Below are 27,946 nucleotides of genomic sequence, written 5' to 3'. Positions count from 1 at the left end.
TCATGGAACCTTGAGCTATAGCTGTGAATACATCGTACCTATTTTACGGAGTTTGAACATTGTCATCGCCATACACTGATCATACAGCGAGTCGGATCTCAATGATGACAGAACCTGCCAGGTTTTACCGTTTATAGATGCTAGTGTTTTAAACATTTTATTACGATTAAACTGCAATTGTCGCTTACTGTGAGCACTTTATCGTTTCGGCTGTAACACTTATCGTAGATGTAAGCTTTAGAATGGAAATGGTTATGCTGATTTCTGCAGTTAGCAAGGTTCAAATCTACAAAATATACTGCTCAATGTTAGCGGCGCCTGAGGAAACCAGCGTGTGATGGTGCAATCAAACAGTGATACCCAAGATGGAAGACAGCTATGTGTATGGGTTTAATAATATCTTACTAATCTCTTTTACATTTTGCATTGTACATTCACAGGAAAATCGAAGTTTTCTCTTTCCAGTCGATATCGGCCTCATAAATTACATTTCAACTTGCCGTTATTCTATATTTCTACATGTTGTGTTTTAACGATTTTGTCGGTTGTTCTTGCTATTGCCGCAGTTTTTGACGTTGACCTCCCCATTATTTTTGAAAGTGCGATTGTTTCATTCACCCCTCTTTTTCTGTCTGTTCTCACACCCACAATATACTGCCAATCCATTTCAACCCCAATGGTCAGTGGACTTCGTTCTCACCCAGGGCAATGTCCCGTCCCTCCCTGGCTGCCTCACGGAGCGACCCGGCGAGCTCACCGAGCTCCGGAAGAAGCTTCGATCGCTCTCCTCCTCCTCCTCCTCGTCATCGTCCAGGGTCTCGTCGGCGTTATCGCCCCCCTCCTCCAATACCAAAGAGACTCGATGGCTTGTGGTCCGAGGTATGAGTGGCATGGGCAAGTCTGTACTCGTCAACCAGGCCGTGAGAGACGAGGAGTTGATGCAAGGCAGGTGACTTTTCTCAATCCCTGTCGTCATTGCCATCCGCGACGACGGGAGAGCATGCGTTAACTAATATTGTGTGTGTGCGAATACCTGTATTATATATCTTGGAGAGACAACGAATATATCATTTGATGTGGATATGGGATAAACGTCATAATATTGATACTCAATTCCTTCTTCATTGTTGCATTGATTTTTTTTTTTCGATGATCGAATTATATAAAAAAAAATAACAACTTGTCTCCAGTTCAGACATGCCCATGAACGCAAAATGAAGCAAAATGGCAGCACTTTTTCTTATTTTGTTTTCTCTCTTTTGGTGGAAATGTTACAAAGTGTTAACTGATTTGACTGACTTCCTCAATTTTTTGAGCATTGGATTCGAAGCTTTGCGTGTGGGATATGTGTATTTAACGGGCAAAGCACGTGTTCCAGTAAAAAGTATATAAATATACTGAGCAGTGGATTAGAACCTTTGCGTGTGAGATTGGTATAGTTTATTGTTTTCTCTCTTTTACTGGAAATTTCTGATCTGGCCAACTCCCCCAATTTTTAGAGCGCTGGATTCGAAGTTTTGCGTGTGGGATTGGTATAGTTTTGTTTTTGTTTTTGGTGGGGTTTTTTTTACGTGCAAAACACTTTTTGAGTTAAAGGTGTATCAATAATTAATTGTTAATTTATATAGTTTTTGAGTATTTGATTGGAAATTTGGTACATGTTATCATTATAGTCGGTTGGTGTACATTTGTGTAGGCCCTATATACATATACATTTAATGTACGTGAATATACAACTGTAAGTATATTTGCATTTTTCATATTCTAAATCAGTTGATTTCATTTTCAGTTGTAATTACTTATGTGTAATTAGTCTTTGATATAATATTGTATTTTGAATGAGGCCCACATTTTTTGTTGTCTGTTTAATGTGAATAATTATTGTGTTGTACAACATGTATTATGTTGTTTCGTTTGTACATTTACATCAAGGACACGCAATTCAACCTCTGCGCTGCTGTGTACTTTCCTTTTGATGAAATAAACCAATATCTATCTATCTATCTATGAAAAAGTAAAGTGATCATACGAGACACACCATCAGGTACTCAGACATGGTGTAAAAATGTAAAACGATATACCTTCAGTCAAATCTTTGTGAAACACCAAATGTCGGAATAGATCAATCTTGTCAGGCGTGCATTTATTCCACCCTCGACTATTATGCTGCTGTTGTTTGCAAGAATTGTTACAGGAAACAAATAATACAATGCATCTGTTTGCCAAGTTTATCATATCGCGTTCTTGCTACCCCTCCCCCTACCCCCCCCCCCCCAGAATGTTACCCCGATGGGGCGTTCTGGATGGCTGTGGGTGCCGCGGTCAAGCAGAAGGCTGAGATTACGGAGAGAATTGAGACCCTCTGCCGGAGTTTGGACGACAGTCTGCTCATGAGACCATCCCCTCCAAAGACACTGGAGCAGTGGAAAAACTACCTCAAGAAACTGATTATCGAACAAAGATCCAAGTAAATAATTAAAAGCGAATGCTTTTAAGTAGGACTTTGAGGTTTGGAACTCTATGACCACAGAACACACATGTCATGTATGAATATATACATCACAAAATAACTGTGTATGTAGATTTAGAACATATCAATGAAGGAGAAAGTTTTTTGGTTTTTGGTGTTTGTTTGTTTGGGTTTTTTTTTTTTTTTTTTTTTTGCTTACTCTATGAATATCTCCAAAGTCGGTTCAGATTTGACGATGCAAAATCTCAAGGGAAATCTATGAACCAAAAACTAAGATTAAGATATTGACAGTAACATTTCCTTTGAGAAGAAAAGGGCCAACGGATAACTCTGTTTTGTGCGTTATCGGACTGAATCCGTAGAAATACATTTTCGTTTTAATAACAATATTTAATAACAATATGACAATAACAATATGATGCATTTATATGACTGTCTAGACAACTATTCCGAGGAGAATTGGGAAGAAGAAGAAAAACAACAGAAACAAAACAAATTTTTAAGATATGCTTTAATTTCTCGGTATAGATACAAAGACTCTTTAATAAAGAGGAAATCCAACCCAAAATAGATAAACTTCAAAAGAAAGAGAAAAATATTCCCTACAGAACGGTACAAAAATCACTAACATCGGATATGAAATATGGAACATTATTATGACATTTTGAAATCACCCCTTTTTTTTCAAAACATTTCTTGACCAGTCCTTATGAATATTCGTATCAGCAAGTTGACGAAGTCGTGCTCTCACAATTTCTTTTTCATTTCATTGTACAGAAATGACAAAAATCTCATATTTCAGCTCTAATGGAATATAAAACTTGTCTTAAAACCACCAAAAAAAATTTTTAATCTCATAACATACCTTGGCAGGGGAACATGCTTTTACTTGAATGAGCTAAAAATAACAATTTTCCGAATTTCATAATAACATATACATATGTAAAATTGTGAGGGTGTGACGTCATCAATTCGCTCATTTGAATATTCATAAGGACTCGTATAAGGACTGGTACATGTATATGATAAGAGGCTGACATTTTCTTCATGTTGTTGTTTCGATCAGAACTGTCTTGATTCTGGATGACGTGTGGGAGCCAGCTGTCCTCCAAGCATTTGACGTACGGTGTACGGTTGTCATAACAACACAGGACGCGGGCGTCCATTCGTGCGTGACTGGTAGGCAAAATTATTATCCCCAACATCCATGTTCTATTGACCTCTTGAAATGTGAATAGGATTCTTTACACTCTGTTCATTGCGACTTATATGTAAAGTTAGCATAACACGAAGATTGAATGAAAAAAAAAAAAACATCAGTGAATCTCTTTGTCAGGCAAATTCATTTTGTTTGAGTTTTTTTTTAATCCTTGATATACAATGTTACTGCACTTCCTGTACTGATCATTGCAATTCAGAGTTCAAATCATAGGCATTGTATGTTAGCTCCGATTTGATATTTATCGCGTGATACCAAGAATCAATTACGCAGTCTTGTCAAAAACCAAACAAAATCACACACACACACACACACACACACACGTACAATCAGACTCAATAGGCATGTGACCTTTAGTTTCATAGTCATGATGGTGGGGGAATATACAGCTCTGCTGTAATTACGTCGCATTGTTTTTATACGATATATAATTGTACTGTTTGGTCATTTGATTTGCAGGCCCCAAGGAGGAGTTGGTGCTCTCCGAAGGTTTCACGGAGGAACAGTCGCTTCAAGCTCTATCTCGCCTGTCCGAGACTCCACAGGACGATCTCCCCCCGGAGGCGACCCGCATCCACCATCTCAGCAGCGGCTGTCCTCTCGTCGTTTCGCTGATCGGCGGGCTCCTGAGGGACTTCGGCCAGCGGTGGGAGTACTACGTCCGCCAACTCAAGGAGGGAAACCTGAAAAACCTGTCAAACGTCCGGGATGCCATCCACCTCAGCGTCCAGGAGCTACCCGTGTCTGCATCGCGGGATGCACTCCTCAGCACGTTCTCCTGCTTCGTCGTCTTTGATCAAGGCGCGGTGCTGTCCTCCAAGGTAAATATGTGTATTCTCATGGTCGCACATCCCGGTATTTAGCTGCGGCTGGAGTGAAAGACAAACCCACGATCGGCATAATTTCGAGACGAAATTACCTACTTTTCTTCCCTATCATTGCCCTTGAAATTCCGATATGGTTCATCTGTACATTTCTGATAGCCACAAGACGTGTTATTGATAAAGATCGAGGATTCTAAACGCCGACGCGTCGCGTCGTCTGTATCGCCATGTAGATTCGCACACTGTGTATGAATGTGCATGCACAACATTCACACCGATTCACACCCCAGCTCCGCAAATGAAATGTTCAGACGAGCAGTTTGTTTTCACTCCAGCAATACCGGAAGTGACGTATACCCGACCATGAGAATAGAAGCTAAAAATGATAAGGCGTTCCATGTAGAGCAGGTAAGAATTGACTCCCTGTAAAACTCGCAGTAGAGAATTTTTTTTTTCAGAATATATCCTCTTCCCTCTTCTGCTTATTAGATTTGAATGGATCGCAACTGAGAAACTGGACGCTGGTATCTTTCAATGCGTGGCTCTCATTTGCCGAGAAACTCGTGATGGTTTTTCTGATCAAGTATGTTGTACTGTGCATCGCTTCTCGGTAAAAATTGCCCCTGTAATCGGCCCCGGTGGTAAACTCTGTCTCCCTCTTCTTATCATTAATGTCCTTAGCGTATTTTACTCCGGAAAGTCTATACAGACTGTATTCCAGCGTTTTGAACACCATATTTAATCTCTCGTAACGCAGAGCAACACTCAGATAATGTCTTTTTCCCCAATAAACTTTCCTCATTTTTTTTTTAAAGAGAAGTGGTTATGATGTCAGCATGAAACAATGACCTCCTGTCTAATGCAGCCCTTTTTCTCTTTTTCATTCATTCTTTCTTTCTTTCTTTTTGTTGTTTGATTAACACAAATGTCAGATCCTGGGTATGCTGGAGGGCTGTTGTCGAGAGGAAATCGAAGACAGAATGAGAGTACTGACGCAGCGCCATCTAGCAATATTAGGTTGCCAGTCCGAGGACAGGTGTCAGACTTACCGACTTCATGACCTTGTCTACAATTATCTTGTGTCGGAGAAGAAAGACGTGACAAAGGTTTGGGTCTTCGTGTTTTGTTTTGTTTTTCTCTGTGAGTTATATCAAGATTTTTTTTTTTCGATTTTGAGAAAAGAAAAGCAGACAATTTTCTTTTTCTTTTCTTTTTTCCAAATGTACACGACAAGTAATAATTATCAAAGGTAACAAAGAGCTCATAGACGCTTTTCAACTCCTATAACAAGAAGGTAATCACAAAGGTCGAGGGAAAGAACACCAACTAGTTTCCGATTTATTGGTTATTTGTCAATGTAAGTCCTCTGTGCCTATAATACTGATATTATACTGTGATGATCAAAAACGTCAGTTTCAGTAGACACCATTGTTCATTGTCATTATGCTTCTTTAACACAGAGACGTCGTTTCAAATGACGACTAACATCTAGCTTTTAAACGGTGGACGAACGGGTTGTCATTTTTAAATGTTAAAACTTTCCAGTCGTCGTGACTGGTTTAATCAATGGATGAATTGAACGCAGATATTTGAGCTCAGAAACCCAAGCGTTTCTCTTGCCCTGCGCTAAGATCGGTGATTAGTTCTGTTGAGCAACATTTTTTATGTAAACTTGAAAAAGTTCTAATACTTACACCTTTCGCCTTTTCCTGTGCTCGTGTTGAAGAAAATCTCTCCTAACAGTACGCTCATTTTCTGTCCAATGTAGTGTATGTCATTACAGTATTCAAAAGAAAGCAAAAAAAAAAAAATCTAATTTAATTTGCCCCCCCCCCCCCCCCCCCCGCGCACACACACAGAGTGCCCGGATGTGTAACGAGTTCAGAGCGTTGATGGCGTTTAACCGATTCAAGTCATGCCGGAGTGATATGATTCAGACCAGTCTCTGCCTACCAAAGTCTTCGCCAGTGTTCCAGAAAGCTGTGACGTCAGCGCAGTCTTCAGAAGAGTGCTTCTTCGTCATCGACATGTAAGTTGAAATGCAGACTCGCATGGAACACAAGTTAAGTTTCTGTAAAATAGTCCCTTCCCATTTGAGGGAAAGCGTGCATAGCCTCAGACTGTCAGACTGGGTAGATTTTGTAAATGAGCTCAAACACTGCACCAACCGCAAGCTGTATCATTCACATTTTTTCCAGGTTTACTCCAGTTTAATTGGCGCAGTCATGTGATACTGCGGGTATGTAGGTCCTCTAATGACCATTAATTATAAAATTGTTTGAGATATGATAGTAAAACTATCATGAGCGAAGAATAGTCGCAAATCCGTAATGCACACTGGGAAGTTTCCAGACGTACAGAAACAGGTAAGACAATACGACCGATCAATGCTGAGATGCGCTGTCTGAAAAGATAACGCGACGCTGGATTTTAACTTTTCTCGGACGCTCATGACAGTGGACGCATTGAACAATCCAGGTATACCTTTGGTGTAATTCTGCAACGCAAGTTTAAAGGATATATTCGTGAGGTACAAGGACCATCAAAAGAATCGTAATAAAAACATCATAAGGATTATCATATATCACCCTCTTATCCACGAGCTTCATGTTGGACCCCCCTTCTCTTATTGCATTAACGTATTGTATCATCGGTTGTATTGTATCATCCGTTCTGTATGGTAATTCATAACACGTGTGATTAAATTATGTCACAGATGTATGTGTAATGAACATTTTTAAAATTGTAGAAACTAGCTGTAATTACGTTTGATTAATTCAATTCAATTCAATTCAATTCATTTATTTTTCATTCTTCTTTTTTCAACAAAACATAACGCGATTATTGATAAAAAGAATTGTAAATGATACCACATATAGAAAAGATAAATCAAATCAAATCAAATATCAACGCTAATGATGCAGATATGTTGCCTAGGCAGCTGTTCTTACGTTCCTTTATTCCTACGTCCAAATCAAATTCTACTTTCCCATCGCAGCGCTGACAGGCGCCCAACTGTATTCAGCGTAACGCACAGGCCTTCTGGCAAGTATGCTACGTGTGCCAAGCTTCTCCCAAACGGGCGTGAGATCGTAACGGCGGGATACGGTGGACAAGTGCAGGTGGGAAGGATATTTCATTCCCCCCCCCCCCCCATCATTTCTATAAATTTCAGTTGTTGAAATAAAGTCCAAAGAGTAGAATATGCACTATTTGTGTCAAATCGCTTCAGAGTTGCAACGGTTTAACGATGAAAACCTTTACAAAGCATACTACAGTTGCAAAATTAGTTCATCTTAAGACATCTATCGTATTATTTGACTTTATCTATTTCAGAAAATGGAACGCGACTTCACTTTAAATATGCCGGATCAAACAGCTTCCACTATTTGCTGCACTGGATCTTAACACTGTCAAGGTCAAGGACAACAATAACAATACCAGAAAACAACAGCAACAATGGAATTTGATATGAAATCATGGAATGGGAATGAGAACACTGTGATGTAGTCGATAATGTTTCTCTTCGACACCTAACCCTCTCTGTGTCAGAGACTTTGGACAGTGTGTACAATGCTATGGAGTTCTCTCTACCAATCAGCACTCAAAGCACCCAAAGAGTTAAACAGATCATTAGTACGAATACTGCTTGGTGCGTTATAGGCTTTCATCCTTGCCCAAGATGTTTTACCTACCATGTCCGCCCTTACGTAAAGGTAAAACTGGGTACATACCTGATGATCTTTGAGATACAATGACAGATCGAATCGGGGGGGGGGGGGTGGTGAAAAAAAATGGTGCTTACACTGACCAAATAATTTCTATTTTACATCGAAGTAATAATATTCGCCATCCTTTCGGCAGATCACCGACATCATAGAAGGCAAGGCGCGTACGCTGATACACGGACACCCGGAAAACGTCACGGATGTGGGCATCAGCCATGACGGGTCACGGCTGGCGACCTGCTCCAGTCAGAAAGGGGTCAGGGTGTGGGATTTCAGCCAGACAGACCGTCACCTACCGTGCTTGACCGAGAAGGCCATCGACCACGGAGCCTCGGCCGTGGTCAGATGCTGCTTCGTCCACTGCGACGATGTCTGCAAACTCGTCACAGCTGATGTTACTGGCTGCGTGAAGGTGTGTGTGTATAAATTGATCCTTTAACTGTAAGCAACAATTTGATTACAGACGATCTACGTTTCGAAGACATCGGAGTCTCTACTATTGTATGTTTTCAATAATTTTTGCTCGTCTTTTTGGGCTGTTTTTGCTTAAACGTTTTTAAACTCCCAAAACAATCAAACAAATATACAAACAGAACAACAACATCCAAGCAAATGAAATACAAATTCAGCAAACCAACAAATACAACTAATACTCTAACCAGAAATATATTTTTAAAAAAAAGAAGTTTCGCGACCCAATAGTCCCAAGACTGTACAACATAAAGGGTATATGAAGGATACAAAGGTAAACGGGCGTTTGTTTGTTTGTTCTTTATCGTTAAAGGTCTGGAGTTTAGCACGGTGTTTGGAGCACTCGTTCCAAGCACACAAGACTGCTATCCTTTCCTGTTCTTCGTGTGACGTTGAGGGCACTGTGCTGACGTGTGCGGCGAGCGATGACAATGTAAAGGTACAACTGACTGTGCGTTGTATGAGGAGAATATGGGGTTTATTTGTCACTGTACACTTGCTTGTCCGAAAAAAACAACTTTTCATATGAAAGATATTAATTAGAAAGATGGGGACGCCGTCTTTTATCCACCGCTCAACTGTAAATACGGTCGTTATTAAGTCAATCTATTATTTTGCTTGTCTGTCATAATCTCAGCGTATGCGCTTCAGTGTGACCATGGACTCGTGGCGTGTGGTATTTAGTCTGGTGTTGAAAAGAAGTGAGACATGAAAAATTTGCAGAGCACCATTGTTCCTGATTTTTCCGCACTAAATATAATGGATTCCTAGATACAACTTTCTGTGGACACTTGATGACTACAAGTTGTTTGGAAAGACATGATAAATGAAAGCTATCGAATAATTTCAATTATATGCAGGCATCTTGAATCTTCCTTCTTGTTTTAAACGGTCTATCACTTCTTTAATACCTTTTCTCCTTTCTCTGTCGCGTTTTTCTCCCACTTCGTTAACATAATGGTTTTATACTTGGAGTTCTTCCTTTCTTCTTTTGTGTTTTTAGGTTTACAACGTCAGGGAGGGCTGCGAAATGATCAGCATTACCCACACGGTCGACCTCTGCGGATGTTCGTACCTGAGAAACGGGCTGATCGTCACCCTCGTGTCGCACCGTCTGCAGGTGTTCAACTCCAAAGGTCGCCGAGTGTGTTGGTGGACCAGGGAAGAGCACGCCACCTACGATGCCGTCTCATGCTCAAACGGAAGTCGAGGATACTTCATTGCAGTGAAGAGAAACACGGGGCACATCACTGTAAGATGACGTCAGTCTCCAAAGATCGTTTATTACACTCATGTAGACACTCATTCATGCATTCATCCAAGGGGAAATACATACTATGCTCGCATTTATATATTCCGACCTCATTTAAAACTGAAGTGGAATCATTCAAAATAAAAAGGGTATCACTCAGAGCTGTCATGAAAACTATGCGTTTCGTCTATTCCTTTAACTTATTGAATGATTAAATATAGATATCTAATTAATTTGTAATGTTCTTCATAATACATCTTGCCAAATTAGGCAATGTACATTAAAATACATAACTACATAGCGAAACGATTGACTCAATAAGATGATAAATGAGTAAATCTATCGATCGATCAATGGATAACCACAGTGACTTATTTCTACAATGTAGTTAGAGTTGACAAATCCTTGATGAACGATTTTGTCTTCTGTTGTTGAACCTATGTTGAGGTGGAGAGGATAAAGGGGGTGGGGTGAGAATCTTTGTTCAAGTGCTCTAATGATTACAAAGTTGAGCATCTTCCGTTTTCTCTGTTTGCTTATTTGTTTTTCAGGTTTTGAGGCTTGGCAAAACTGCATGGAGGGAGTGGAAGCTGTCGATGTACTGTCAGCTGAACGTAGGAGGCGTTTATCGTGATGTCATCAACATGTGGTTGTCATGGACCGAAGGGGGAATCTTTCTGGTGACTAACCAAGACTGCGGTCTAATCCTTGTAAGTAGCATGTGCTCACATGAAATCTGACTGACGGGTAGCTGACTGACTAACTGACTGGATGACTGACTGGCCAACTGACTGTCTGACTGACTATAGCTGATTGGCTAATTGACTAGATTAGGAACTTCTTGACTATCTGAGACTGACTGGCTCCATGACTAACTGATTGACTGACTGACTAAGTGACTGCCTGACTGACTGGATGACTATCTGGTTGGCTGACTGACTAGTTGGCTGACAGACTGTCTGTTTGTCTGTCTGACTGACTGATTAACTGTCTGCCTGCCTGACTGACTGACCAACCGTCTGACTGACTGGATGACTGAGTGACTGATTGACTGATTGGATGACTGAGTGACTGATTGACTGATTGGATGACTGACTGAGTGACTATCTGCCTGGCTGTCTGACTGACCAACTGATTGGATGACTGACTGATTGATTGTCTGCCTGAATGGCTGACCAACTGTCTGACTGTCTGACCTGATGACTGATTGACTGGATGCTCGAATGACTGACTGAGTGTCGGATTGACTGACTTGAGTGACTGGCTTACTGACTGACTTGAGTGACTGGCTTACTGACTGACAGACTGACTCTGAATTACTGGTCGGATGTAAGAATCAAGATGATAAAGAGGGTCAGTAAAGCAAATGTCCGAGTAAAAGGAACGGATGGTTGAAGGCAAGTATTGTAATACTAATAATCGCAGTACACGTAAAGTGTTTGGATTGTTTATTTATTGCTGTTGTTGTCCTTGTCTTGTTTGTTTGTATGTTTTGTGGTTTTTTATGCTCTGGTCCCGTCTCATTCCCGATTGTTTTTATTGTTGTGTTGTTGTTGCTTTCTTCGTCATGACAGGTGTGGAAGCTGGAGAAGGAGAGACGGAGGCCTCGAATCGACAGAAGTGTCTTCGACGCATCGTTCGGCGCCGACGGAAATCTGGAGCGTGTCGTTGGGCGCAAGCCTGACCGCAGTGGCACATGTGTGGTAAGTTGAAGAAAGTCAAATTGGCAACGTAGACATCAGCGTTATAACAAAGCAGTGGAGAATAGCAGCCGAGTATTGCACGATCTCAACACAATGAATGGGATGTTTCTTCTGTGGGATCTTCATTCGCCCAAGGAAGACAACTTGTCTACTTAAACTGGAGGAATGACAAGAACCTATTTCAATTACACCCCGGTATGTTTGCGATAAACACAATAGTGTTTATTGCAATAATGATTTGAGTCCATATCTGCAAATATATTATTCATTCATGATATGTATTCGGTACTTTGGGCTACCAAGGCTATTTCTTACTATTTGTCTGCTACCCTCAAAGATAGTACATCCCTGTCAAGATGAGGCACTCGCCAAATCAGCGACAACAACACTGTACAAGGTCAAAAACTTCGAGGGGATCGATAACGTCACAATAGCACCGGTGAATGGTCGATACCTGGTATCGTGTACCACGGGAGGAGTTGAGGTGAGAATGGGAAAAAGTTTGAACTTGAAAGTGTGCATTATTCTTGAAAGAGCTCTGGGTGATCATTTCGGTCACTTACGCTTTAACACGCCAGGGCCCTAGCTGTTGCATAAAATGGTTTAATCAAACATAAATCAGAAAATCAAATTTAAGTCATGTGTCAACCAATCAGAATTGAATATTCAGAGACTTATGTTTGATTTTTTTCTAACTTATGTTTGATCTCAATTTTTATGCAACAGGGCCCAGTATGCATAGGACCTACTCGTCATTCTTGCACAACATGAATACAACTTATTAGATGTGCAGATGAAAAGGAATTGGATGATAGAAAAATTCTCATATCTACACGTACTATATACAGGGCACGAAGTACTGCTTGACGAAGCAGGCTGTCTCGCTTCTTTGTTTTTTCGTTGTTTTCCTCATCAAATGGAGAGTGCTTTTTAGATTATATAACAGGGAATTCTACACCCAAGAAATAGTCATGAATGTACGGCTGCGCACAATAACAGAAACAATTAAAGTCACGTCGTGTCACACATTGTAACAATCATGAATCATACAATGAATGCAATACTGTTTTTTCAATACTTTGTATGAATATGTATAACATTCTAAGAAAAAAAAAACACGTATGTATCTATTTATGCAAATTTACAACAACAAGAAATGAAATAGTAATTCAGTGTTTTTTAAACAGGTTTCGAAGCTTCCATCCTGTCTCGGAACGCGAACTGGATTAAGACATGAATTCCGCGCAGATCCAAGTCAGCAAAACGTCATCCTCGCCCGATTAATCGGAAGAAATGCCCATCATCTTCTTACCGTGTCGAGCGGGAACGCAGTTGCAATTGAAGTAAGAACTACTACTCTTCTCAACCACAATTCGGACAATCTTGCATTATTTTCATGTCCAACATTTTATTTTGTACTTGCTTCAGTCGGTATTCATGGTTCATCATTTTTCACAGTCAGTGTAGTCATGAACACAGAGAAATTTATTTGATTTATGGTGTGTTTGTCTTTGACATGCTTGAGATAATTTGACAAATGAATTTTATGGTCTTGCTTCAAAATATGTTGTTGTTGTTGGTGGTGGTGGTGGTGGTGTTGTACTTTCAGAGTGAAATCAAGTCTGAACGAAGAGCAAACTTCACCGTTTCGTTGAACAATTATGCACTCATTTTAACAAGTATTTGAAATGTCTTTTGCATACCCTAGGTTTGGTCGCGAGAGAAAGCAGCTCCCGTGAGTAATTATCACGTGCCATTCGTAGCGGGCCTGTCAGCTGACCTATCACATGACCAATCCAAGATTGCCGTCGGTTGCCCAAACAATGCTGTCATGCTATTTTTTGTAAGCAATTTTAGCTTATCTTGTGTATGTACTATAGCTTCAGCCATTCCCTGTTACAGTTACATACAGTTTGTATGAAAACATTATGTGAACACAATGTTTCTTTCCTCTCATTTTCGTTCGTAATGGCGAACATTGCGTTGATTGTTGTGGAGCTGTGAAAAAAAAATATTCAACGTTTCTGGTGTCATATTAAATGTTATTTGAATATGACAATACAGCGTATATGATATCTGCATATAGGCCTAATAGGAAAGAAGAATACACACTTCAGCATTTTGCTGTTTCCTTAATTTCTGTTGCTATTTTGCTTGTTTCATTATTACCATGCACGGTTATTATCGTCATGTCAATTTCTTGTCATCTTGCCACCTTTCCAAAGTATTTTTTTTCTTTCTCAGTAGTAATAAAAACACGTTAATATCTTTTCTTCCCTTTCAAAAAATACTCGTAGGAATAGAATTAGTTTTTTCAAGGTCTATGTACATCATTGTCAATTTAAGAACAAAACGTTAATATTGTGGAATCTAAAGAATATTTTGATGGCACCAAGGATGTAGAATATTGTCTTGAAGGAAAATTTGACGCTTTGATCACAGTTTCAAAAATGAGGATTCACTGATATTTACAACTCATATATATACAATGTATATATTTTTTATTTCAACTGCTCTTCGTAGATAAAATTGCACTGTATTATCGCTGCTCAGTTTAAGTACGTAAATACCAGAATTGATCAGTAAAGACTGAAACATTACGACAAATGTCATTTCTTCCTCAGCTGTCTGGCGTCAAGTTGGAAGACAGAAGCCCCAAGGTTCTGGATGTTGAATCCTCTCGAGTTACCAGCTGCGTATTTTCCGCAGATGACAAGCTCCTGGCCGTGGCAGGAGACAACTCTGTGACGGTGAGTGGTGGCGCCCTTTTCTGCATGCGGTCACCGTATTGCCTAATGCGTCATTCGAATACATTTAAAGGTATAAGAGAGTATCGTGTAGACTTCGAATCTGCTCAGGTTTATTTGATCATGAGGATTTTGGAGTATTACCAACCTATCATCTTCCATCAACTCCTCCCCCTCTCACTCTCGCCTTCGCTCTCCATCTCTATCTATCTAGATAGGGAGAGAAAATAATGTATTAATTTATACTATGTAAGTATGTAATGTACATAGCTGTGTGCATGTAGGCCCTATATTATATTGATTTTTGAAACTAGAAAAGCATTCTGAGAGCGCAGACCTCCGCCAAGCAGCTACTTTCAACCTATGATCTTGCTCTTCCCAAAGAGATTTTTCTCTTCTCCACCACTGGAGAAAAGCTCTTTGGGCGAGAGCAGTGATTTCCACCCATAGGTGTCAAGTTCATTGATCCTACCTGTCTAAATATCGAAAATCCTTCAAAAGATACATAAACGTTTCCGGACTACTGCCAAAATTTAATCATCTGTTCCTTGTGACATATCTTTCTTGCAAGTTTCATCCAAATCCGTTGACTACATTTGAGTTATTTTGCACACGGACAAACAAACAAACCAACGGTAACGAAAACATAACCTCCTTCCTTGGCGGAGGTAATAACGTGAATCTTAATCCTATTCTAACTGGGGGGGGGGTCAATTTGACCCCCCCCTCGACATTTTGCGCCGCGATTCCGCAACGCGCAAAGATTTTGCCGCGTCGTTTCGTGACTTTTTTCTTTGAAGTCTCCCGCATATTTTGAGACCAAATTTGCGATGTCCGGGTACACCGTTCTGAAGTTACGTAATGTTTTGCGTATGCATGTCAACCCGAAAATGGCTCAAATTCATGATATCGTGTGCAAATCCAATGCAAATTGTGTTTTTTGGTTAAATTGATATAAATTAGATTATTTCAACTTTTAACCATTGAAATAAATCAATTTTAATGTAGATAAGCTTGAAAACGTGCCTGCAACAAATTTTGGCCAAAAAAAATAGAAAACAAAAGGTCAAAAAACAATGAAATACATAAGAAATTAACAAAACAATAAAAAAGAAAAGAAACTGATTTTGATTGTGCTATACTTTTACAAAAAAAAAAATGGTTCAATGTGTCTTGAGGAACTCTTACACAAAAATTTAGCTATCACTCAGTCGTTTTAATGGAGTTATAGGTGAAAATATTATTTCATGCGTAAATTTGCATAATTAATTTACTAAAAATAGAAAATCAAAATTTTTCTTTTGTATGACCATGTAATCTTGTAGTTGACATCCGGCTCTATGTTTAGGCAAAATTTTGCGGCGATCGCGCGATCGCCGGTGGACGAGATCTGAAGGGGGGGGGGGGGGGGTCAAATTGACCCCCCCCCCCCCCCCCGGAAAAACTTGGTCTCAAATAGCCCAGTTAGAATAGTGTTAATATGCTGCAAATCAGAATTTATCGTACGTGTTAAAGCTATGAAAAACTTCCATGTCCGGTCTAATCTGACAGTATTTTTGTTGAACGCGTCCTTTTCTCCCACAGGTAGTCGATGTGTGTTCTTTTACACCTGTCGCTCAGGGCTGCATGAAATCCTTGATATCAGGACTGTCGTTCGGACCATCTGATGACCGCCTTCTCGTTGTAGCTGAAAGTACCTTGTCTGTAAGATTTTGATATTGAGTGAATACAGAGCACGTTCTCATTCTATTTTTTTTTGGGGGGGGGGTCCATTTATTGTCAACTTGTTTTGCATTCTTTTTCACGGGATTATTGTAGATAATAAACTGTACTCCTTTACAAAGGCGATATTGTATGTGTGAGTTACTTTCAATAGTAAGTATTTTTGATGGCATAGTCACCCTGTTGCATTGGAAATGCAAACACAAAATCAAAATAAAATACGAAAATCAAGTACGCAATTTCGCAAAGTAATGACTTTGTTTCAGTGGTACTTGAGACACAGTTGATACATTATGATACATAACTTGACTGACGTTTTAACCATATATAAATACAAACAAGTAATGAATGAAATATGCCTATCTTGTGGTCTTCTCTGAGAAGAGGAAAAAAATATTGTCAGTTATTTCCTTTAGCTGTTTCAGATATTTGAAAAAAAAAATTAATGGAAATATTTCACAAGGTTGGCTGTAGGTCAGTTTGTATGTGTGGATGTGGTGACGACCTATGGCTTTGTGTGCACTTTGTATGTATACCTCAAGATACGAGACGCTCGGACGCTGCGCGTAGAGGGGACAGGCACGGCGTACGCCAAGGTCGAGGATTTTCACTTTTCGGCCGATGGGAAGATGCTGGTCACTGCCGGGGCCGTCAAGTATTATGTGAGTGGGTTTGTTTGTGTTTTTTTTTTGTTCTTTGTTTTTTTTTTTGTTTTTTTTTTTTTTGATTTGTCCCATCTCTCTCTATTTCTCTCTTTTTTCTTACTTACTTTCTTTCATACTCATCTATGTTTAAGGTACACTCATCGCAAGTTTTTGTATTTCTATAGAGAATGATCCCCCAGCATTTTCAAATTGATCACATGCTACTTGTACTTTTATATATCTATATTTGCTAGAAATAAATGTACCATATAGGCCACATGGTAATATTTACATTGGGCCTACCTGGCACTATGTATAATATCAACAGCAGTCAGAATGGTTATGTACATCTGAAATGTATGATAAATGGAAGGAGGTTAATGAATTTATTATTCGTATATGCTTGCTAATAGCGTTAATCCAGGGATAACCAAAAGATGATCAGTCAAAAACTGATAATGACGTACAATTTGTACATTCAAATGATGTTGAGAAATGAGGAAAGGGCATCTCGGGTCATAGGTCGAAGCTGATAGCACTGAATCTAGTAACTTTTGCCTTTCAGTGTCTGTTATCTTTGTTCTGTCCTCTTTCTTCTCTTCCTTTGTCTTCTTGCTCCTCTCGAACATACTGATCCCAGTTCCCTATTTTCCTCTTCTTCAATGTTTTTTCTTTTCTTTTCTTCATCAGCTTATACATCGAATAAGGAACTTGAAAAGGGTTAGTTGCTGATGAAAATCATTTAAAAAGTGTATTCATGTCTGTACATGCCTTGTTTTTGCAATCGTTTGCACTTTGTAAGTTGAATTTACTGCAGTGCCATGACACTGACTCAGTTCTCACTGAAGATTGGTTCTTGCCTTCCTGTTGTCATAGTAACCGCTGTAATTGGCGGTATTATTCGACCTAATGAGGTTTATGAAATCGTGTCCCGTGTTATTCCTGATTCTGGCGCATTCGTTCACAGCATAATGGCTACATCGAGTGGTGGCGCGTAGATCCAGAGGGGCGCATCTGTGAACTCCAGAAGTACGTCTTCTGCTGTCGTGTGGCCCGCGTCGTGTGCAATCAGTCCTTCACCACATTCGTGACGGCGGACGAAGTGGGCGAGATCTACGTCCTGCGCCGGGTACCGTCAGCGGCTCCATGTACTTCCCTTCCTCGAAACATTTTGGAGACAGGTTACTAGTAACGGCAATATTAATCACACTCCAGAGGAGGAACTGATTCTGTGATGTGTCCCGCTCATCACAGCGGTTGACTGAAGATAGCTGCCGATTTGACGAGCAGATGTCTTTAAGCCATTATTTTTGTGCCCTGTCTGTTTTTCTGATCTGTAGTTGTGTGACATTTCTACCAGTTGAACAAACATTTGATGTAATATATCCACCATTTTCTATCCCCCTCACTAAAGATATATTTTCTTAACCCGTTGAGGACGATTAACGAGTATACTCGGGCGAGTTTCTATGGGAAATGTGTTATAGCAAAATCAGCCCGTCCTCAAATCTGTAATGACTCGGCTGTTTGTAGGCCCTACGTCGGTTTTTTTTTTTTTTTTTTTTAATGAGTGACACAATGTTGACCACTGGAAATACTTTTATGAGCTTTGTTTTTAACAATATTGTGTTTACGGTTTTACTGCCAAGAAGGGTAGCATAAAAATGAGCGCTGTGTCACATTTTGTCTGTCTACACGCCTCAGCCTCCTACAGGGGCACTAGATTTGGACCTCATGAATTATTTTTACTATCCCTGATGACTCGACTGTCTTAAACCATCACATTCCTGGCAATAATCTTGAAAGTTCAAATTATCATCTATAAACTGGTGAATATTTTTATTGCTAGTTTTATATCAATTATCTAATCGTCCACTGTGTAAAAATTTGCTCTTGATTCCTAGACTTGCAAGAGTTATGAAAGAACCTCGGTGCTCATCACATAACACAACGGTTACCTGTTCAATATTTATTATCAAAAGCTTCTTTTACCAATCTTCGCTCCTTTCAGATGAATCGAGCTCACCTTCAGCCACTTCTTGCCATTCGCAATGCAATGCTTATTCTAATTTTGTGCAAAGTCTCACGTTATATCTTAGAAAGGTATGATCCCTTGTCAGAGACTTGCACAAAGAATGCATGAATGTTAGACATCTGCTGCATAAAAGTTATAACTGTCTCCGCCTCTTGCGCAGTACTCCATCATTCCATAGCAATGTCGATGTATTTCATGTACAATTGTAAATGAAAGTAAGATCAGGAATCGGCAGAAATGAAAGAGGAAGATGGCAGATTTACTAGCGATAGCTTTACAATTTCGTAATGATAGTTGCCACTCTTAAAGGTTGCTGCAGTTGGTAATTGTAATTGTCACGCCGCAGAGGTTATTTACATTCTTGTGTTTTGTTTTGTTTTTTTATATTTTCTGTTTTGTTAAAATGTATCAAAGTAAGATTGTCCGTTTGTATATTGTGACAGTGCATGTGTTTAGCCTGTATACAAGTGTGATTTAGACTTATCAAGTGTTCAGTGTGTCACAGGGTATCGCTGAATCTAGCGTTCATGCATACCAAATTTTATTGCATGATCGGATGCTTATTGGATTAAAGTTTGAACATTTTTTAGTTTATGGTTTAGTGTGGAATAACACAGCATTGGTTTGAGAGAAAGAAATATGTATAGATTTCTTTCAGGTCGTTTCTCATGGATCGTGGATTAAATATCATACTTTTGTCTTTCATAGACAATGAAACAATCATCCGTGATTAAACTCAAACCCAAGCTCGCCAAAAAATTCAGACCAGTATCAAAGTGATCGTCATCACTCTACTGTGATGATTCAAAATCTACAATGAAACAAAAAACTAAAAAATGACGAAAGATTATGTTGTATAGTGATTGTGAGAGAGAGCAAGTGATCACCATTTTGTTGCGTGTGTGCTGCTGGGCAAGCGCACATAATCAACTCGACTATGAATCAGTACTTTTAACTCTTTGTATAATATGGTCACGCGGAGATGTATGCCATTGATTGGTATGGCAATAGGCCGGCCTGATGCAATGCAAGGCATGTATTCAAATTCATAAATTGACCGTTTCCTTAGAGAAGGCCTAATTACGGGCTTTAACAAATTCAGCTGTTCCTCTCGAAAAACATTGCAATAAACAACAACATTTAGAAACGACAAGTTGTTGTCATGTCAAGCTTTCTGGTTCCCACAAACGATGTTTATAATAAATTATAATATGACAGTAGACCATATACGGAATTCTGTAAAAATGCTACTTATTACTTATGTGCAATAATTCATATTAAACGTCAATTTTTATTCAATCAAAACGACATGAAATAAATAAAAAGGGAAGTCGGGTAAAATAATATCAGTTTACTTTAAAATTTAGTCACGACCAGCGTTGGTAAACGGAATTCTGTAAAAATGCTACTTATTAATCATGTGCAATAATCTGAATAAATGTAGATTAATTTTATATTCAATCAGAACGACATAATTATAGAAACGGAAGTCGGGTAAAATAATATCAGTGTCTAGATGAGAATTAAGTCACGTCTAAGTAATTCTACATCATATCATTTAATTTGAGAAATCGATGTTGGAATACAGAAATCTGTAAAAAACACACTACGTTAAACAATTTAAACAGTAAAATTACACGAATACTGCACAAAATAATCTTTCTTCGTCTTAAAATCACAGGTTTCTGATGTAACTCAGTTTCACAACTAAAAATGAAGTATTTTACGGGCTAAGTGTAAAAACTACATCAGATTTGCTGTATTTAGTTCAAACAGAACAAATCTATGTTTTTTCCTGTAAAAATACAGTTTTTTTTTTTTTTTTACATTGTGTCTATTTGCGAGAGTGCATTACAGAGTTGAAGTTATGGATGATTGTTTTATCTGATAGCTAATAAGTTGTGCTCCCAATCGAGTTGAATCATCGTCCTTACATATCGGTGGAATAATGTCTTTAATTCAGGATGTGGCAAACTGGTTTGCCCTAATTTTGTACTCATTATTTGAACAAATATTTAGTGATCACAATAGAAAATTCACTGTGGACTATGGACTATTCACGCATCATTTCGTATTTTTCCTTACTTTTGAATACGTTGTATTTCACATGTCACTTGGTGTTTAAGAAAATAACAGAACCAACATCTAACCAAATCAAACTAAATGAATGATAGCAGTGTCAATGATAACGTGACTATTAAATGTATACGATAAATCTAGATCAGTTCCACTTCATCATTGAAAACACCTGACAGCTTTGTGTACGATACTGTCCTGTGCCATGAATGCATACCGGTTGTGCATCTTAAATCATCTCATCGAAATTGGATCGGTATTGAGCAATTTTGGGACACCCGTATACGCCAATTGAAATCATCGGTAAACAGATCGCTGTAATAAGACATTCGGAACATTTTGGTATAACGGATGCGGTTCAACATAAATTCTTGGTTTCAAATCCTGCCTGGGGCCTACATCCTTACAAAAGAAGGATACTGGTATATCAAGCCACTAAATTCCGCATAGCCCAAGTACAGTGTATTATGTCGGCACCTGCCATTACTGGGATAATAGTACATGCCAGCAGTGTCCTGCATGTGATTAAAGGTAACACATGAGAAATCAGCCTGGACCCATAAAGTTGTGAGCCATATACAAGCCAGCTGTAGTTAGCTTATGTGCACAATTCCTATGTGACCTTTCTGTCACCACGGAAAATTGACATGTACATTGTATGCTGAGGCTTTTTTTTTTTTCGTGCAAATGCAAGACGATATGACTCTTTAACAGAAATAAATATTTCTTTCTGTGTTTCTTTCTTTCTTTCTCTCTAATTCCTTGTTGTCTGAGTGACGAGAAATAGATAATAATCTAAATGAGTTTGCCATTCATGTTTTTTATCTGTCTGTTTGATTGTTGTTTTTGACACATTGTCGTGTATTCGTGAACAGGAGCATAGAAAATGTATTGCTATATTTGCCGCTTCATGTCTGATATCTTGTATCAAACACGGTGCATTCAAAAATTAGAGTTATGAGATCTGTTGAGCATGTTTAGTAACTTAAAATGTAGGAACCGTTTTTTTTTTTTTTCCTCTGAGGACCAATTGGTCAAATACTGTAATGGTCACGTGGTTTCTGTCAATGCTTTTGTGTTTTTATCCAGTTTGCTTGCATCAGTCGTGGGTGTGTCGACCAAACCTTGGGCAAGCCATGTAGTTGCCACTTATAGGTACGACCTTCTTTGAGGTTGAAACACGTAGGCCTAATCATGTTCAACATAGTCATGCGTTCATGACTGACATGATATAGTCGATCTCGTTCCACTCGTCTCTCTTCGTTCTATAGCTGTCGCCATTTATCATACGAATTCAGAACGGGATGTGCGACCCTCAAAGCCAAAATATCGCAATATGGTCTTTTTCAACAGATGCTGGCTCATCATAAATCTACACTGAACTGAAGATACCACGACATAATTTATCCCCTAACTTTGATTTTCATCTTCAGGCAATCAAAAGACCCCCCCCCCCCCCAGAAATTATATAGCGAGGCAAAATGAAAAGAATGAGGATAAGATGGCAAGGGAAGAGTGAAAGGAAACGCTTCATGTTAGACATGCATGCGGTTTGTATTGAAAATCGCGGTAGGTGTACAGATCTCCCAACCATGATAAATGAATTTCATCACCCGATCTTCAGATACATTAATCTAACTCAGGAGGTATATGGCCAAATGAAGATTACCGCCTTCCACGTGTTTTAGTTGGGAAAAGTGCATGATGCATTTCAATATGTATTATGCATCTGTCGTGGGGCTTAATGCACGTTGCCAATATACGTGTACAAAGATGGTAATCATGAAAATTAGATTTTCTTGTTTATTTCCTCTTTTCATAATAAAATGTCAGAGACTGGAACTTGATGACCACTTCATTGTCATTCTTATTGGACTGACTGACTGATCTGTCTATCGTTTTCATTATGTTGGAATAAATGTATAAGTCTCTACTGAGTTTTATATTTGTGAACCAGTGTTTGATTTGCGTGTGAATTTGTCGGATCACATAATATTCATATGCGTTACACAAAAATTACCGGTGTCATTACCCCCCCCCCCCCCTTGCGAAAGGTGTTTCTCCCCACCCCCAGCTCTCTACCTCTCTGTGTTTCTTTTTCTCTCTCTCCAATCTTGTTGCTTATTTCGTATTTTCCTCTCTTTCTTTCTTATGTGTAATTATCGATGTATTGATATAATATCAACACTCAATATTTACGTGACGACCAGATATTTAGGTAAGGTATATATTAGGCCTACATCATTTCCCGATTTTTCAAACATTTGCCGATCATTCAAACATTTGCCGATTATCATTATATCCTGAAGTGTCGGGTAAACACTATGAATGCCAGCCGTGTTGTCTGGTTCAATATGTTCCATGTTTCATCTTATGTTTTGAATATCAGTGTTATAGATATACGGGTCGTTAAAGCTGTTAATGATAAACCACGTGGGACTGCTATCATCCTAATTTGTCACGCATGCTATGCCTCCATTGGCTTACTTATTCAGATTATAATACAGTGTACATGCATAAACCATCATGGCAACAGCTGATTTATGACAACCAAAAGCTTTGTTATACAGTATCAAGGCTTTCACGAGATAGCGCCAAAATGATGGCTGCATGTGAGCTGGATTTCGAAAATAGAATGACAATGTGTTTCAGCATACGGAAAAGCACAGTATTGATTTTTGTCCGTTAGTAACCCAGGCGGATCCCAAGGGGAAATATAACATGCTAATGAGATGATTTTCACGCATATTTTTCAAGTAAATCATCTAATTTTAATGGATGTAAACCCACCTAAGAAATGATTTTGCGTACATACGTCCAAGGACGCTCTTGTTTCAAAAAACAGCATCTTGAGTTCGTTGTGAGGATCCCACAGGTTTCACGTTTATAATCTGGTATCTCACCATGCTCATCAATGAGAGAGAGTTAATTGTGAGACCAAGGGGGTGGAAGCAACCACTTTCCTGGTGAGACCCTATATACAACGTATTAAAATATCTCGTAGAAGTTCATCATGCCTTTATGGGTCTCACAGAAGGCACTTCCACAAATATTCTATGTAAATCTTTTCTTCCATATTCTAGCTTATTCTTTCTTTCAAAATTGTGCCATAAATAAACAAAATAGAATATTGGTCAGTCCTAGCTTACACTGTATAGTTGTCTTTTCAAGTCTCAATATGATTGACTGCTTTCGAAATTTAGGGGGCAGTTTTATTGTTGTATAAAGGAACTTTTTGAACGAATATGCCTACAACGGAAATTATTTGTAATGTAGTCCAGTAGTTATGTAAGGGAAGTAATGTATTCACATTGTTTTACTTTGGATTGAGGTATAGAAATGAGCATCTCTTATATACCAGCTCAAAATAGGAGGCGATTTTAATTGACCACTGTGTTGAAGTAATTTCTACTGATCCATCAAATTTGATGCATGATAATCGTTTTCTGGAATGAAATTATTAAAGTGAGCAAGGATGAAAAAAATTCAAGCTCGAATTAGGAAGTAGATGACAACGCATATTATGCAAAGGATCAGATTAGCAAAATGTATGAATATCTTAAACTGTTATATGGTTGATGAAAGGAATTACATGTGATGTCATGCAAAAAGCAATCGTTTCTCTGTGAGCACATCGAACGCCAAGAAAGAATCTTTGGCTGAGAACCAAAAAGCGTTATCGCATTTTTTTTTTTTTTTTTTTGGGGGGGGGGGTATTGAATTATTTGTATCGCGCTGTAGAGCTTGATTTCATCTATGATGTCATTATTCGATTCAACTACACCTGTACTTTCATTTTCGGTAAAATGTTCACAATTTTAAACCACAAGGGCAATGTTTTACCGATATTTGGAACACTGCTTATGAATCTATCCACTTTTGATTGAGTAAACATTTTTTTTTTAACTGAAAATTGATTGTTTCGTTAAAATTTACGCTCAAATTTTAGAACACGAGAGCGCCCTTCTGGTTCTCAGCTGATGGAATATTCTTTGGAACAGGGTGAGAAGGAAATGCGAATGTGACCTGCTAATTCCTATCACTCCAGGCGATGATATTATAAAGATAAAGATGCTTTTCATGCGGAGGTCTTTGACTCAATTTACCAGAAACGATATCTTCAATTCCGAAGACCGTGCGAATACATATAACAATTCTCTAAGTCGTCTTTTCTTTCTCTCTCTCTCCCTCTCTTTGGATAGATGTTTACCCATCACTCTTGGATAGATAGGGAACTGATGACGTAACGCAAACTATTATATAACATAACAACCGGTTTAGTGCTTCGCTGTTTCCACTTACTACAGTGTATAACCTTACACCAAAAACTGGCGTCGTCACATTTACTCAAATAGCAAACACTATACTATCTAAATGTAAGAGAAAGAGAATAACGTAATCCCAAAAATTTAATTCGGCAGGCAACAGGCGTGGTTGCACACTTCAAACCACGCTCCGCCCTTTAACTGTGGATCCGCGTAATCATGGACGATGACGATGTTACCATATATCAGCGAATGACGTCATACACCGACGTTAAGCAAATAAGGAAGAGCGGGATTACAATAAAGTATCTCTCCTGACGGCTAGTTATCTTTAAACAGTTCAAAGTTTGATCAGTTCGGGCGATAGACGGAAGGTAATACGGCCCAGACGTTGGGTCTTTAGTCTGATAGCGTAGCTCATTTCTGTGATGCTGACATCTTGCCCCGTAAGTGAAATATATAAGTAACAGTGTCACGCAACAAAATATCGTTGATTTTTACCAATCATGGTCTCTAGTGAAGACAAGCATGACCTATGCGGTACTGAAGCCGTTCCTGGAGGGACAATGTCGCAACATCCAACCTCGTATTCCAACCCCGGCCATAGCCAACAATGGACCACCCCTGCCACAAGCTCGTACCCACAGCAGGTACAGGCGTTCCAAGCTCCACCCCCGACGTTTCCCCAGGTTATTGTGACACAGCAGCAACCTACTGCACCGACTTACGACAACGACCAGGTCTCCGTGGTGCCGCACGGCCCCTCGCCGCCCAATGAGCGCTCCTTTGTGTTAGCCGCCATCCTCCTGTATTCCCCTCTTGGAATCTTTGGCTGTCATCACTTCTACCTGAATAACCTGTTCCTCGGCTTCGTGTACTCCAGTACGATGGGGATCTTCGGTATCGGCTGGGTTGTCGATTGGTTCCGAATCTGGTTCCTCGTCAGAGACTGTAACGAAGTCATACGGGAGGTGAGGGAGAAGGGCCACTGGCTTGTCAGCCACAAGTATCCCGGGATACTCCGAAAGATGTCTGTTATCGATGCCTACCTCTTGTGGTTGCCTCCTTGTGGCTTGTTTGGTAAGTTAACAGTACAATGTAGTAGCATGGAGGGGGGGGGGTTAGGTATAGACCCATTACTCTGTTAAGAAGTCGTTGAGATTCACTTTTGTTTCTTCACAGAAAATCTACATAAATTGGCAGTATAAAATTCAACTTTAATCTCCTTTTTCGCCAACTTAAAAAAAAAAAATGGGGATAAGCAGATATCAATGAGGATTCAAATAGAAGAACTCCTCGTCAATTCAGTCAAGGTGATGAATTATCATATAGAAATTAAACAGTTTTATTTTGTAACTTACTTACCCAACAGATGATTTAGAAATTTGTTGTTGCTGTTGTTGTTTTTTGTAACCAACAAGATTGACAGTGATTTCGAGATTACATTTGCTTCTCATTCTTTCTGTCGGCATATTAACTGTGATTTTTGTAGGATAGCTAATTAAAAAAACAACAACAACAACAACAACAACACAAAGAAATGTATGTTAAGTGCATAAAAGTTTTTTTTTATTTTTTTTTGTGCAACTCCTCAGAAATATTTTACGAAATGACAAACCTTTGACACTAGGCACTAATTAGTGTTTGACAAAATAAACAATAATGTGACAGTTATTAAAAGACAATGTGCGATTGCTATCTTTTTCTCTAACAATGAAACTGACCTTAGATAAACCAGCTGCCGAATACCATATGAGTTCAATTTATAAAATGATTCTTTATTTTCTTTTAACAATTTTTTTTTTGCGTCCAGGCATCCATCATATGTACCTCGGCCGGGTCCGTTACGGCTTGTTTTACACCGCAACGATAGGTCTGAATGTATTTAGCTGGTTCATGGATCTGTACCGCATTCCCTTCCTCGCTTGGAAGGCCAACAAGGAAGTGAAGCTCCTCAAACAGGGCGGGGCCCTCGACCCTCCTCGTTACTCCATCCTCGACGCCTATCTCCTCTTCATGCCGCTTGGACTTTTTGGTCTCCACCACTTTTACCTCCGGAATTACAGCAGGGGCATTCTGTATCTCTTCACCCTGGGCGTCTTCGGGCTGGGCTGGCTGGCAGACCTCTTCCAGATGCCCCTGCTCGTAAGTGAAGCCAACAAGAATCTGGACTTACAAGAGCGGGTTGGGTACGTCATCAACGCGCAGGGGGTTATGCCCGCAACGACAAGCACTGTTATCGTGGTGACGAACAATGCTCCTCAAGACCAGCCGAGTGGGTACGGCGTAGAACCCCCGCCACCCTATGCTCCCCAAGCCTCAGGGATGCAGACCGTGCTACCGCCTCCTCCAGCTCCGACGCAACCATATGCAACGACGACTTACCCGCCTCCAGCAGTAGCCTAGACCGATAGAAACTCAAAACTCAAAAAACTGTGATGCCTGAAGACCAATAACATTATTAATTTTTTTCATTTATAGCATGGATGGAACAGTATGGTTATAATGTCATGATCACTCATCAATCTGCCTGTAAAACCATGATACAAGATAAGCGGATTTGTAAGGGTAGATTTATGCTCTCATCAGGACATTACATCGCGTTGTTTTTAATCCCTGCAGTAATCAGTTTTGGTTTCAGGCAGATATCTTCTTGCAAAGATTCTTCCACATTCTCTGATGTTTACAGTTATGAAGAGGATTCGTTGGAACTGTGATTGCACATCTTTGCGTATATATTATAAGATATACATGTGTATCTATATTTATTTGTCGTACAACCCAAACTAC

At 39.3% G+C, this 27,946-nt stretch overlaps 2 protein-coding genes across 2 annotated transcripts; both read left to right on the top strand.

Annotated features, from left to right (window-relative positions):
• The first annotated feature begins 866 nt into the window (after positions 1-866).
• LOC140238049 (uncharacterized) lies at positions 867-17,969 on the top strand. The gene is made up of 19 exons (XM_072317972.1): positions 867-945; positions 2,278-2,467; positions 3,537-3,649; positions 4,149-4,510; positions 5,446-5,619; positions 6,373-6,542; positions 7,512-7,635; positions 8,378-8,653; positions 9,026-9,151; positions 9,716-9,964; positions 10,516-10,674; positions 11,539-11,667; positions 12,005-12,151; positions 12,855-13,010; positions 13,376-13,510; positions 14,292-14,417; positions 15,999-16,118; positions 16,679-16,798; positions 17,748-17,969. Exons 1-19 carry the CDS (start codon positions 882-884, stop codon positions 17,967-17,969), a joined length of 3,162 nt encoding a protein of 1,053 aa, XP_072174073.1. The 5' UTR covers positions 867-881.
• Positions 17,970-25,662: 7,693 nt separating this feature from the next.
• On the top strand, positions 25,663-27,562 carry LOC140238218 (uncharacterized). Its single transcript, XM_072318154.1, has 2 exons — positions 25,663-26,236; positions 26,970-27,562. The coding sequence occupies exons 1-2, from the start codon at positions 25,663-25,665 to the stop codon at positions 27,560-27,562; spliced, it is 1,167 nt and encodes a 388-aa protein (XP_072174255.1).
• Positions 27,563-27,946: the final 384 nt, after the last annotated feature.

The sequence above is a fragment of the Diadema setosum genome, chromosome 14 (genome assembly GCF_964275005.1).
Source record: "Diadema setosum chromosome 14, eeDiaSeto1, whole genome shotgun sequence".
In the NCBI taxonomy this organism is placed as follows: Eukaryota; Metazoa; Echinodermata; class Echinoidea; order Diadematoida; family Diadematidae; genus Diadema; species Diadema setosum.
This window is presented reverse-complemented; position numbering and strand designations above follow the sequence as displayed.

Coding starts and splice junctions, on each gene's coding strand:
- LOC140238218 (XM_072318154.1), top strand. CDS start 25,663: ATGGTCTCTAGTGAAGACAAGCATGACCTATGCGGTACTGAAGCCGTT. Junction 26,237..26,969: donor GCCTCCTTGTGGCTTGTTTG/GTAAGTTAACAG, acceptor TTTTGCGTCCAG/GCATCCATCATATGTACCTC.
- LOC140238049 (XM_072317972.1), top strand. CDS start 882: ATGAGTGGCATGGGCAAGTCTGTACTCGTCAACCAGGCCGTGAGAGAC. Junction 4,511..5,445: donor GCGCGGTGCTGTCCTCCAAG/GTAAATATGTGT, acceptor CACAAATGTCAG/ATCCTGGGTATGCTGGAGGG. Junction 6,543..7,511: donor TGCTTCTTCGTCATCGACAT/GTAAGTTGAAAT, acceptor TTCCCATCGCAG/CGCTGACAGGCGCCCAACTG.